The 14,045-nt window shown below is 51.9% G+C and overlaps 1 protein-coding gene across 7 annotated transcripts in view; it reads left to right on the top strand.

Annotated features, from left to right (window-relative positions):
- The window catches only part of BMP1 (bone morphogenetic protein 1), a 46,900-nt gene that overhangs the window by 21,292 nt on the left and 11,563 nt on the right, over positions 1-14,045 (top strand). For all 7 annotated transcript variants that reach the window (XR_011253923.1, XR_011253921.1, XR_011253922.1 and 4 more), the window contains 7 exons: positions 6,445-6,547; positions 8,262-8,378; positions 8,631-8,776; positions 8,871-9,066; positions 10,732-10,857; positions 11,701-11,861; positions 12,487-12,667. Coding sequence is in view for 3 of the 7 variants with exons in the window: in XM_069574019.1 (XP_069430120.1) it covers positions 6,445-6,547; positions 8,262-8,378; positions 8,631-8,776; positions 8,871-9,066; positions 10,732-10,857; positions 11,701-11,861; positions 12,487-12,667 (1,030 nt within the window). In the remaining 4 variants the exon portion in view is untranslated. The remainder of the gene's footprint in view (positions 1-6,444; positions 6,548-8,261; positions 8,379-8,630; positions 8,777-8,870; positions 9,067-10,731; positions 10,858-11,700; positions 11,862-12,486; positions 12,668-14,045) is intronic.

Raw genomic sequence — 14,045 nt, 5'->3', positions numbered from 1 at the left:
TTAGTTGTAGCATGTGGGATCTAGTTCCCCAACCAGAAATCGAACCCAGGCACCCTGCTTTGGGAACACAGTGTCTTAGCCACTGGACCATCAGGAAAGTCCCTCAGCTGTGCTCATTACTGGATGTATGATGTTGGGAAAGTTGCTTGTGCTCTCTGAGCCTTTGTTTCCCCATCTGTAAAATGGGCCTGGTGATAGCACCTCCCTCACGGGGGGGATAACAAGGGTTAAACAAGTTAATGTACATACGATGTTTATAGGGCACTGCCTAAACATAGTAGGAATTCAGTGTTAGCTGCTAGTATCATTCTGTGTGTGTATGTGTGTATGTGTGTGTGTGTGTGTGTGTGTGTGTGCTCAGTCATGTCTGACTTTTGTGACCCCATGGACTAGCCTGCCAGGGTCCCTTGTCCCTGAAATTTTCCAGGCAAGAATACTGGAGTGAGTTGCCATTTCCTACTCCAGGAGATCTTCCTGACCCAGTGATCAAACCCATCCTTTCTGCATTGGCAGATGGATTCTTTACCACGGCACCACCTGGGCCATTCTATAGTCCTGATCTATTGAGGCCTGGCGTGCTGCGATTCATGGGGTCGCAAAGAGTCGAACACGACTGAGCGACTGAATTGAACTGAACTGAACTGATTAATGAATACTGCTGCTGCTAAGTCGCTTCAGTCATGTCCAACTCTGTGCGACCCCATAGACGGCAGCCCACTAGGCTCCTCTGTCCCTGGGATTCTCCAGGCAAGAACACTGGAGTGAGTTGCCATTTCCTTCTCCAATGCATGAAAGTGAAAAGTGAAAGTGAAGTCACTCAGTCGTACCCAACTCTTAGCAACCCCATGGACTGCAGCCCACCAGGCTCCTCCGTCCATGGGATTTTCCAGGCAAGAGTACCGGAGGGTACCTCAATTGCCTCCATCTATTTTCCTGGATTCTGGTGTGGACTATATTGTGACCCAAATATCAGACTATCTAAACTCAACTCTAGGAGTAAAATCCACATATATTGAGTGGCATACACTGCCATACGGATGTGTGACATGTATGTTTGACCCTGGTGTCAGACAAGGTCTTAAATTTTACATGTAATAATTTAATTCCCCTAAACACTATGAGGCAGATACTATTACCATTTGTTGTTGTCATTGTTGTTCAGTCACTAAGTCCTGTCCGATTCCTTTGTGACCCCATGGACTGTAGCCCACCAGGCTCCTCCATCCATGGGATTTCCTAGGCAAGAATACTGGGGGGGACGGTTGCCATTTCATCCTCCAGGGGAATCTTCCTGACCCATGGATTGAATCCATGTCTTCTGCGTTGGCAGGTGGATTCTTTACTGCTGAGCCACCAGGGAAGCTCACTATTACCATTACCATCTTACAAATAAGGAAACAGGGGAGTTCAATGATGGGCCTAAGATCTGCCTGAGGCCAGCCAACTGGTCTCCGAGGATTGATGTGTTCTCCCAGCTCCTCCCTGAGACCACTCAACACGCATGAGGAATACTTCCCACATGCAAGGTTCACCTGGGGACGCTGCACCCCTATCGCATTTTCCCCACGACTCCCCAGTGGAATCCTTATGATCGCCTCCATTTTTCAGACAAAGACAGCAAGGCCCAAAGTCAGGCTCTGGGCCAGAGTCACCAGCTAGGAAGTGGCAGAGCTGGCCAGGTTTTCCTTGGCAAAGGGCAGTGCCCCTGCCATCAGAGCACAGCTGTTTCCGCACGACAAAAGTCGTTACAACTCTTAATTGGACACCTCCGGTCTCAATATAGCCACAGCTGCGCCTCCCTATGAGATGCGCCTGACCGCCAGCCCAGGTCTCTTCCTCCTACTTGTGGTGACCTCTGCTTCCTCTTGCCCGTGGAAGGTTTCGGGTGGGCCTGGTAGGGGTCTGCCAGCCGGGCGTGGTTTCTTTTTTGGGGGCCTGAATGTATCCATCCTGGACAGAGTCACGGTTGTTTCCGGGGAAGAAGGGAAAGTGGCTGCTGTTCTCCATGCAGCTGCTGAGCGGACTTGATTGGCAGGCTCAGAGAAGCCACGTGGAGTAGTGGTTAAGAGAGTAAGTTTAGGAGCCAAGAAGCCCTCACTTGGCCCTCTGCATTCCTTCTTCCATCCAGCCACTCTTTTTTTTTAAGATTGATTTTCTTTGTTGGCCGTGGTGGGCCTTCGTTGCTGCACAGGGGCTTTCTCTAGTTGCAGAGCATGGCTTTTCATTGTGGTGGCTCCTCTTGCTACAGAGCACGGGCTTCAGTAGATGTGGCTCTCGGGCTTAGTGGCTCAGTTACATGTGGAATCTTACCAGACCAGGGATCAAACCCATGTCCCCTGCATTGGCAGGTGGATTCTTAACCGCTGGACCACCAGGGAAGCCCCATCCAGCAACTCTTTAAAAGATATTTTTGTTGTGTGCTAGATATAAAGATAGCATATGCATGTTATTAAAATTTTGAGCAATATAGAAATGCCTCAGGTAAAAAATGAGCTTTATCCTTTGAATGCCACTCCTCAGAGGTAACTAAGCATTGGTAACACTTGGGATGTCCTTCCAGACACTTTTAGTGTGTGTGTGGTCTTCTGTAACTTGCCTTTCATTCAACAATAAATCATGGTCATCAGTCTATGTCAGCACATATATTATCTAGCCCAATCACTTTTGAGGCTGCTTGGCATCCCATCATCTCAATTTAATTATTTAATCACCCCCTGCAGGTCTCTTTTTTATATATAATTTTATTTTTATTTATTTTTGACAGTGCTGGGTCTTCATTGCTGCGCACGGGCTTTTCTCTAGCTACAGCGAGTGGGGGCTGCGCTCTAGTTGCCGTGCATAGGCTTCCCGTTACAATGATTTCCCTTGTTGCAGAGCATGGGTTCGAGGTGTACAGGCTTCAGGTTTGTGGCGTGTGGACTCCGTAGTTGGGTTCCCCAGCTCTAGAGCATAGACAGAATAGTTGTGGTGACTGGGCTAGGTTGTTCCTCAGCTTGTGGGATCCTCCCAGACCAGGGACCGAACCCATGCTTCCTGCATTGGCAGGATTCTTTATGACCGAGCCCCCAGGGAAGCCCACCCTGCAGGTTTCTTGATGGACGCTGTTCTAAGTTTTCCCAACCTTTCATTACTACCAAAATAAACACCTTGACACTTATATCTTTATACAGTTAGGCAAGTTTCTCTGTAGAACAAATTCTAGAAAGCAAAATTCTGGTCAAGAAATGTTTGCTAAGCAATGACTATGTGCCATGCACCGAGGATTCCATAATGAATTAAACTTCCTCTGTGGTCACATTTGATCATTTTCTGAAAAGATAAAATATTGGGTAATAAGACACTGCTCTAGAGCAAGAGCTGGAACAGATTTTCGACTTCAGTTTTTCAAATGTCAGGACTTGTCTTTTTATCATGATGATACTCCCAATGATGATTAATCATAATCAACAAGAGTAATATAGTGTACTTTTGAAGGGCTTCCTGGTAGCCTGGTTAGGGTTCTGGGCTCTCACTGCCATGGCCCAGGTTCAATTTCTGGTCAGAGAACTGAGGTCCTGCAAGCTGTATGTGTGAATTCAGTCATGTCCAACTCTTCGTGACCCCATGGACTGTAGCCCACCAGGCTCCTCTGTCCGTGGAATTTTCCAGGCAAGAATATTGGAGTGGATTGCCATACTCTCCTCCAGGGGAATCTTCCCAGGGATTGAACCCGTGTCTCTTATAACCTCTGCCTTGGCAGGCAGGTTCGTTACCGCTAGCACCACCTGGGAAGCCTGTGCAGTATATCAAAAAAAAACAAACAAACAAACCCAAAAAAGAGTAATATAGTGTACTCATGTTTTCAAAACATGATCTCACTTGATTACCTCTTGTAATCCCACTTGATCACATCAAAGCAGCAAAATTAATGAAAGCCTCCCCAGTACAAACATATTTAAACTCATGTATGAATCAAAAGAAAAGATAAAAGGTGGACCATGGATTCCAAACTAGGTCAGGATGACATGTGAATAAATGGGGGTGAAAAGCAGTGAAAATATGATGGACTCAGTAGATTGAAGGTTGTAGTGAATTGGAAGGATTGGGCTCTATGCACAGAGGGAGTGAGTGAGAAAGAATGGGCCACATGGACGGAGAATGGGGTCCTTGGGTTTGAGACTGAGAATGTTAACAAGATTTAGGGCATGATGTATTGGCTGGGAAGGGGCAGAGAGAGGGTGAGAGAGGAGGACAGGGAATGCAGAGGTCAGAAAATGGCAAGGATCATGCAAGTCGATGGTGAAATCATGAGGAGTTCTGACAGGGTTGGTGCTAAAGTGACCATAAGCCAGGAGCTCTTCTTTGACCAGTGGTAGCATTGACCTTGGCTGCAGACAGCAGCTGCCAGCGCCTGCTATGGGATCTTTTTCATTCCAGCCTCTACTCTGTGTGTTAGTCACTCAGTCATGTCTGACTCTCTGCAACCCCATTGACTGTAGCCACCAGGCTCCTCTGTCCATGGAATTTCCCAGGCAAGAATACTGGAGTGGATTGCCATTCCCTTCTCCAGAGGATCTTCCTGACCTTCCTGACCCAGGGATTGAAACTGGGTCTCCTGCATTGCAGGCAGATTCTTTATCATCTCAGCCATCCTGGAAGCTGTGGGATCTTTTTCATTCCAGCCTCCACTCTGTCTGCCTCTTACATTGCAGGGAGCCAGAGGGGAGATGGACTCCCTTGTCCCTTTCTCCTCCAGCAGGGAATCTAGTTTGCACCTAACAGGTGGGCCCCTTGGAGCTTCACATGCTCACTGCACATGCCTTGCAGATGGGCAGGGGGGCATTCTCTGGAGTCCCTGCTTATTGGACTCAGAAAGGATAGCAAGCTTCAGGGCTCGCTCCAGAAACTACTAAGCAAGAAAGTGTGCTTCTCTACCTGTTCATGAGCCCGCCTCCTGGGGAGACTTGGTACTCACCAAGGTGTTAGAGGTCCCTCCAGTATTAGGTGAACATTTGATGAGTTCAAAGGCCGAAATGAGTATGTGCAGAAGGTGCTTAGGGCAGTGCCTATACCCATGAAGGGCTGTGTCAGGGTGAGAGGTCTTTCCTCGTTTTACGTACTAGGTAACTGAGGTTCAGAGAGGTCAAGTGATTTACCCAAGGACTCACAGCAAGAAATGCAGAGATGAGATTCAAACCCAGGCTCAAATGACTGGGTTTTCACTCAGTGATCTTTTTAACATTATGCTTTTTTAAAATGATTTATTTGGCTGCCTCAGGTCTCAGTTCCAGCAGGTGGGATCTTTCACTGTAGCACACAGACTCTCTAGTTGTGGCTTGCAGGCTCAATAGTTGTGGCACACGGTCACAGTTCCTCTGAGGCGTGTGGGATCTTAGTTCCCCTGGGTCCCCTTTCATTGCAGGGAGGATTTTTAACCACTGGACCCCAGGGAAGTCCCTCATTAGGTGGGGCTTAATGCATGTCTTATTCTTCTAAGTCCTAACTTCCTTGATAGAGATGTGTGTGTGTGTGTGTGTGTGTATACTCAACTATACTGTATAGTTGAGTATCTCAAACCCATTCACTAGAGGCATACAGACGTGATGGTCTCCTCAGCGGTCAGCATGACCCCCGCTCAGGACCAGCATTTAATAAATATGTGATGACAGGTGACCTCTGCTCTTCCTGTCTGGACCCTGCATTCCCATTCAGACCCCCCCAGGACCCAAATACTGTCCTGGGCCCTTCCTATCACCAAGGAGCCCTCTTCCCTCTAAAGATGCTGTAATTTATATTATTTAAGTTGACCACGAGAAGAGCTAGGTTTGTGTAACCCTAAGCAACGGCTCCTTAACTAAGGAGATCAGTAAAATGAGACCCTGGGTTTCAAACATATATTCAGTGAGGTCTTGCATTTTAAGTGAGGCCTGGCCCGGGATGTCTGGGAAGAATGCTGACTAGAACTGGCAGATGGCTGGGGAGGAGGGACATTTCTGTGCCAGGAGCTCCTTTTTGGAACTCTTAACTATTTTTTTTTAATTTATTTTTGGCTTCGCTGGGGTCTTTGTTGCTGAGCACTGGCTTTCTCTCTAGTCGTGGCAAGCGGGGGCTACTCTGTTGCGATGCCCAGGCTTCTCACTGCAGTGGCTTCTCTTGTTCCAGAGCACAGGCTTTAGGGTGGGAAGGCTTCAGTGGTTACAGCATGCAGACTCAGTAATTGTGGAGCACGAGCTTTTGTTGCTCTGTGGTGTGTGGGATCTTCCCGGACCAGGGATTGAACCCATATCCCCTGCATTGGCAGGTAGAGTCTTTAATCACTGGACCATCAAGGAAGTTCTAGAACTTTTAACTATTTATAACCCATGGCAGATGGCCTTACAAGGCAGGCAGCGGTCATGGGACTGATGGGTGAGGTCAGTGAAGCATGGGCAGCAGTGTAACCTTCTTCCTGCCCCATTTTGCCAGATCATTCTGAACTTCACGTCCATGGACCTGTACCGTAGCCGCCTGTGCTGGTATGACTACGTGGAGGTCCGAGACGGCTTCTGGAGGAAGGCACCCCTTCGAGGTATGGGCCCCACTCTCGCCTTGCCCACTCCGCAGCCGAATCCTTGGTATAACTACTCACATCACAGCCTGCATCCTCCCTGACACCAACGCCTGGCCAAGGGCAGCACCATGGCGTGGAAGCCAGGAGTCCTGGTGTAGTCAGTGCTGCCAGCTCCATCGCGAAGTGTGTGACTTTGGGCAAGTCCCTTCCCTAGTCTGGACCTCATGGAGACCTTGGTATGGGCTTCTGGGCTTCTCGCAATGATGGCTTATCAGTGTACATGGTGGGGAGTCACACCAGGTAACAGAGGGAGATGGACAGGCCTATCTTCTCAGCTCCAGGCTCTCTTGCTCATCTGGGCAATGTCAGAGGCTCTGTTTCTTGTTTGTGAGATGTGGCCTGAGGGTGCCCATGATGTAGCCTGGTGCATCATGGAGGCCTGCATTCCTGGCACAATGGCCCAAACTTGTTTGCACAGCATGCTTTGTCTTGGGGTGGGGCGGTAGGGGTGGGGGAGTGGGTAAGTGGGGGATGAGTGGGTCAGAACCACAGGACAGAAGATCCTGTAATGGACATAGAGCCTGAGGGGCTATCTGAATTTTCCTTCTCCAATCTGGACCTGATCCTAAGTGGCTCAGGACTGCTCATTAGCTGTAGAACTTCTGCCCCGTAGCTTGTGCCTGAAGCAGGCTGACAAGTCCTCACTAACCATCTCTTCCCCCCTCCCCCCAGTTTGTTTCTGATGTTGGCCTATTTCTTATTAGTCACCCAAAGCAGCTGTCTTTATGATACTTCCTGCTATGAAGTGTGAGTGTTTCCAAGATTGCAGTTTCTTTTTCAAAACTTGCATTCCTAGGGCAGCACCTCCCTTCCCCTGCCAAAAGCTGGGAAAACACCCATCTTACTAGGAACACACAAATCATCCCAAGTTGATTCTTGACTATAAAGGATTTCACAGATGGACAGCCTCACCCGCTTACGTGGATTCTTGTCAGGTTTTACGTCAAAGAAAGCATTTTCTGCCCAGTTCCTGGATTCAGGGGTTTATTTGGGCTCCTATGGCACCCCCTGCTTTTGAGCAAATGACAACATTTTGTCATAGCCAAAGAAAGCTGTGTTTGCTTTTGGTTATTGCTTGTTAGCATGGATAGCAATTAAGAAAAGATAGGTAACGATGATAATGCTCTTTTTAAAAAGTGTCAATAAATAAAAACAGGTATCCTTGGTTATGGGCTTCCCTGGTAACTCAATGGTAAAGAATCCACCTATAGTGCTGGAGATATGTGTTCGATCCCTGGGTTGGGAAGATCCCCTGGAGAAGGGAATGGCACCCGCCTCCAGTATTCTTGCCTAGAGAATCCCATGGACAGAGGGGCCTGGCAGGCTATAGTCCATGGGATCGCAAAGAGTAGGACATAGTGACTAAACAGTAGCACCATTGGTTATGATGAGGAATCTCTTTCCTCCTAGACACAGACTCCTTCCTATCCTTTTCCTCAAGTGCATGAAATCTTCTAGAGTGGCCTCTGGCTCTTTAAGGCCATACTGGACCTTGGATCAGATACAGGCCAACTGGAGTGTGTACGGTCTTGAGAATGTGTGTCAAGGGCAGACCAGGGTCCAGCACCCGCCCGCAGAGATGGGGCGGGCTCCCTGGAATTGCAGCCCTGGAGCAAGAAGGGCAGAGGCCTCGTTCGAGCCTCACTGCCCTCTGTCTGCCCCATCTGTGCAGGCCGCTTCTGTGGGGGCAAACTCCCCGAGCCCATCGTGTCCACCGACAGCCGCCTCTGGGTTGAATTCCGCAGCAGCAGCAACTGGGTCGGGAAGGGCTTCTTTGCGGTCTATGAAGGTACTGAGGCAAGGGGAGAAAGGGGGGTTGGAGGTGGGGGGTCCCTGGACACCCTAGAGCCAGTCCCTCCTGGCACCCCACGGGTAAGGCCAAGGCCCCTTGAGGGAGGAAGCAGAGATCCCAATGGGATTGGCTGGGGCCTGGGACCCTGGGAGGCTAGGGAATGTGGGTGGGACTGGAAGAAGGAAAAAGGAGCTCAGAGCATTCTGACCAACACTCCCCTCTTCCCCACCTTGTCCCTTGTCCCCAAAGCCATCTGCGGGGGAGATGTGAAAAAGGACAATGGCCACATCCAATCGCCCAATTACCCAGATGACTACCGGCCCAGCAAAGTCTGTGTCTGGCGGATCCAGGTGTCCGAGGGCTTCCACGTGGGCCTCACCTTCCAGTCCTTTGAGGTGGGTCAGGGACCCCCCATCCTGAGGGCTTCCAGGGCTTGGGTCTGGGCCACCAGGGCTCCTCTTGCCAATGAGCCCCCCACTGCCTCCCCAGATCGAGCGCCACGACAGCTGCGCCTACGACTACCTGGAGGTGCGGGACGGGCACAGCGAGAGCAGCACGCTCATCGGGCGCTACTGCGGCTACGAGAAGCCCGACGACATCAAGAGCACGTCCAGCCGCCTCTGGCTCAAGTTCGTCTCTGATGGGTCCATTAACAAGGCTGGCTTTGCTGTCAACTTTTTCAAAGGTGCCTCCTTTCCTGCTGCCCCACCATGCCCGCCCCTGTGGCCAACCCATCCTCTTTGGTCCTTCTTTTTCTTAATTTTATTTGCTTGTGGTAAGAACACTTAGTGTGAGAGCTACACTCAGAATACAACTGAGTATACAATTCAGCACAGGTATAGTGCTGTGCAGCTCTGTCAGCTTGACTGAAACTTTTTTTAAAAATGATTTTAAATTTATTTTTTGGCTGCACTGCATGGCATGGCAGATCTTAAGCTCCCCATCCAGGGACTGAACCCAACCCATGCCCCCTCCAGTAAAAACTCGGAGTCTTAACCACTGGGTAAGTGTTATCACTCAGTCATGTCTGACTCTGTGACCCCATGGACTGTAGTCCGCCAGGCTCCTCTGCCCATGGAATTCTCCAGGCAAGCATACTGGAGTGGGTTGCCATGCCCTTCCCCAGGGGATCTTCCTGACCCAGGGATTGAACCCAAATCTCTTGCACTGCAGGCGGATTCTTTACCATCTGAGCCACTGGGCCACCAGGGAGGTCCCTTGGCTGAAAATTTATGTCCTCTGAGTTGTGACTCCCCACGCCCCAGGCCCTGGCACCCACCATTCCACTCTTTAATTTTATGAATTTGACTGTTTTTGATACCTCATGTGAATGGAATCATGTACATTTTAACTTTCTGTGACTGGCTTATTTTAACGTAATGTCCCAAAGGTTCACCCGTGTTGTTGCAGATGGCAGAATTTCCCTCTTTTTAAAGGCTAAATAGTATTCCACTGTGTGTCCAGATCAGATTTCCTTAGCCTGATCCATCAGTGGACACCTTAGCTATTGTGAACTGTGCTGCTGTGGCTTCATTCCCACCTCATTCATTCACTCAACACACTCCTAGAGATGTGCAGACCCTGGCTCCCTGTCCTTGAAGTTATGTCCTAACTGGGCAGGAAAGGTTCCAGTGAATAACTACATATGATACCTTGTTGAGTAAATACCACACCTAGGTGAAAGTAGCCAATACATGGTAGGTGCTCGACTGAGAGTTGACGTAATTGAAGAGTTGCTTTAAAGCCCACACGTTTGTGCAGAAGGGGTGTTGGTGAGAGGCAGAGACAAGAAGTGCCATAGCAGCTCAGGAAGGAGGCAAGATAGCGTGGACTTTTTATTCGTGTGATTCTGGGTATTGAGGACATTCTGCCCAAACTTCCTTTCCTTGTTTTAAGCTGGGGACAGCAACAGCCCCTCCATCACAAGCTTCACACAGGGATTGAAGGAGAGATGCAAGAATAGTACTCAGCCAGGGATGGCGCAGGAGGGACACCGGTGAATGAAGGTGGCCACCAGCCCAGCTGGTGTGGTCAGAAGGAAGGCTCCATGGGCTCCATCTGCCCCTTCCTTCAGGGCCCTGCATTTGGTCTGCTGTCTTCAGCCGGATGCCCTTGGGAACAAGTGGGGTTCGGAGCAGCCGTGGAAGGCTGGGTGGGGCAGGGAAGCCCTTGTCCTCGGAGCTGAGTGGACAAAGGAAGGTCACAACTGACTTCTTCCCCTTGGAATGGGGCTAGGAGGGGTCGCAGCAGCCTGAGGGACCCTGGGCTTGGCTCTCAAGCAGAGGGCAGGAGGAAGAGGGCCCCGGGTCCCAGACTGGGAGTCACTGACACCCTTGCTTTCTGACTGCAGAGGTGGATGAGTGCTCTCGGCCCAACCGTGGGGGCTGTGAGCAGCGGTGTCTCAACACCTTGGGTAGCTACAAGTGCAGCTGTGACCCTGGGTACGAGCTGGCCCCCGATAAGCGCCGCTGTGAGGGTGAGTGCCCCCAGACCACCCAGGACCCTGTGCCCTATCCCCTTCCAAACCCTCCAGCCCGGGTTTCTTATGCCCCTCAGACAGACCTTTTTCTGGAAAAACTAGGATTCCCTGGCACTTTGGTCACCACTGGTTGATGAGGAATACATTGTATATTTCAGTCCCCCAGAACCCACTGTGACCAGGTGTGATGTACTTTGGGTTTTTTTTTGTTTGTTTGTTTTCATTCTTGTTCTTCTTTTAAATGCTGATCTTGATTGATTTCATCACCCACCAGAAAGTGGTGATCCACCATTTGGCAATTCTCGGACAGGCACTGAGTTTCAGCCTCTCATTATAAATGTTCCTAGGAGGCTAGTGAAACCCTATCTGGCTAACTGACTCCAGCTCAGCCTGATCTTGCTACCGGCTTCTCTCTGCTCACTTCTGAGCAGCTCCTTCTCCCTGCCTCCTGGTCCCCACTCCCCAGCCCTCCCTGCTATCCTTCCAGTCCTCCCTGTCTTCCCCGCCCACTGCCAGTCCCCTCTGCCTCCCTCCCAGCACTTTCTGCCCGCTTGCACTGCCTTTCTGGAGCCCACCCCCAGCCCAAGCAAGTGCCTAGCCTTTTCTCTCACAGATAAGATAGAAATGACCACACAACTCCTCAACTCCCTCTGCTCTGAAGACACCCCCTCACCCTGCCTCTTCCCCCTCTACCCCAGAGACACCAGACACAAGCCCCCGCCTTGGGCTGGGGAATCCACAAATCCTTCCTTCCTCCTTCATGCACCCCAGCCGGTGTTCATGCCCTTTCTCTAGAGCCGAGACTCCTGGGGGGTGACACTGCCTTCCTTGTGCCCCCAGCTGCCTGTGGCGGATTCCTCACCAAGCTCAATGGCTCCATCACCAGCCCAGGCTGGCCCAAGGAGTACCCCCCTAACAAAAACTGCATCTGGCAGCTGGTGGCGCCCACCCAGTACCGCATTTCCTTGCAGTTCGACTTCTTTGAGACCGAGGGCAATGACGTAAGTGCCCACCCCAGGGGCTGAGGAGACTCAGAGAGGTCCAAGATGTGGGAGCTCGGCTCAGTGCCTGCTTCCTACCCTCTGAAGGAAACACTCCAGGAATGTAGAGATGGAGAGCACCTCAGGGAAGTGGTGGGGCTCAGGGAGGAGGGCCCAGGAGGCCATGGAGCATGTGGCATGTGGGAATGAAGGACATGGAGTCCGGACGCCTTTGGAGAGAGACGGGGCTGGGGGCTTGTGTGGGGAGCACAGGAGGAACTGACGGGGCGGGGGTGGCAACATTTTTTAATTATTAGATGTGGCAAAAGAGATGTGGGCTTCCCAGGTGGCACTAGTGGCAAAGAACCCACCTACCCATACAGGAGACACAAGAGACGTGGGTTTGATCCTTGAGCTGGTGAAGGTCCCCTGGAGGAGGGTATGGCAGCCCACTCCAGTATACTTGCCTGGGAAATCCCATGGACAGAGAAGCCTGGCTGGCTACAGTCTGTGGGGCAGAGTCAGACATGACTGAGCACATACATAGCAAAGGCGAAAGGACCCACAGAACAAGGAGCCTCCCTAGGTGGGGGTGGTCAGGAGTGGCTTCCTGGAGGAGGTGGCCTGGAGCTGTGCTGCCCCACAGGTGTGCAAGTACGATTTTGTGGAGGTGCGCAGTGGACTCACGGCCGACTCCAAGCTGCACGGCAAGTTCTGTGGCTCTGAGAAGCCTGAGGTCATCACCTCCCAGTACAACAACATGCGTGTGGAGTTCAAGTCCGACAATACGGTCTCCAAAAAGGGCTTCAAGGCCCACTTCTTCTCAGGTAACCCTGGACTGCCCCGCTGTGGCCCCCGCCTCCCCTTCTTACTGCCGCTGCACCCCCTGCACTCCCCAGCCCCTCTGGTGCCGGGTGGCACGGTCTGTCCCCTGCTCCCCCCACTAGCCCTCCACCACCAGGCCAGCCCCTTCCTGCCTGAACTCTATTCCTGAGCCCTCAGAGCGGTATGGGAGCCACCCTGAGGCCGGGCAGTACATAGACGTGCAGAACAGAAGGGAGAGGGCACTCCAGGACTTAGGAGCCCCAAAAGAGGGCAAGCCCTGCGAACAGGGAGTGCAGTGAGGTGGACACTGCCCCAGGCAGAGGAGGAGGGTGTTTGTGTTGGACTGTGGGGCAGATTATCTGGCAGTGGTTGGATCTTTAATCAGACCCTGCATGTGCCAAGTGGGGTCATACCGGGGGCTTCACAAGAGATGAGGAGCCCCTCCCGTCAACCCCAAAGCCTCCCCACTCCCCAGGACCCACGGTGGGGGGATTCAGATCCAGTCAGCACTTGTCTGTTGAGAGCTGCTGCATGTAAGGCTAGGGGTCAGTCCCTTTGATGGCCCCATCTCCAGGCAGACTCAATGATAGTTAGAGCACCTGCCCAGCCTCTCCGAGCAGACCTCCAGGGATCCCCAGACACCTCTTCTCTGCTTTAGTAACCCCCAGTCCTTCACCTGGGACTAGGCTGGGAGGAGGCTGGTAGTCTTCTGGAGGCAGTAGGACCTGGGACCTGACAGCGTTTAGGGTGGGAGAGAGTTGGGGGGGGGGGCATGGACTGGCTGGAGTGGCCCAGGGGTCCTTAGCACACTTAGTGGGCTGGGCATGGGTGGCAGAAAGGCCAGAAGCCCCCGGCCGGGTCCCTGCCACCTTCCTTCTCCCCTCCTCTGCCCAGAGTCCTGCATCCTTGAGCCCCCTGTGGCTGCCCTGCACCCCCGCCTACCCCACTGGATGCCATGCACTGTCCCTGTGCACTGGTTCCCTGCTTGGCACTGCCAGCCACCCTGCTCTGCATACAGTGCCCCCAGCCCTGGCCCCACTGCTGGCTGAGACCACCCCGCAATGCAAATCCCTCTCTTCCCTGGGGACACCCCCAGAACTCCTCAAGGTGCTCACCAGAGGGCCGAGGGGATGTAACATCTATACTCAGAGGTGGGCTCGGCGCCAGAGAAACCATTACCTGCTTACTCTTGTCTCTTCCTGCCCTTCTGTTGCTCTAGTTTTGGGGGGTGGTGGGGGGGACCAGTACTGCATCTGTCAGACCTAGAGCCCAGGGCTCTCCACCCATGGTTGCTGCCCTGCCCTGGCACACCACTGTGTGCACCCCACCCTCAGCCCTGCATAGATGCACGCGCGCACACACACACACACACACGCACAC

Source organism: Ovis canadensis, chromosome 2 (assembly GCF_042477335.2).
Source record: "Ovis canadensis isolate MfBH-ARS-UI-01 breed Bighorn chromosome 2, ARS-UI_OviCan_v2, whole genome shotgun sequence".
In the NCBI taxonomy this organism is placed as follows: Eukaryota; Metazoa; Chordata; class Mammalia; order Artiodactyla; family Bovidae; genus Ovis; species Ovis canadensis.
Note: the sequence above shows the minus strand (reverse complement) of the source record. Positions and strands in the feature narration are given on the sequence as shown.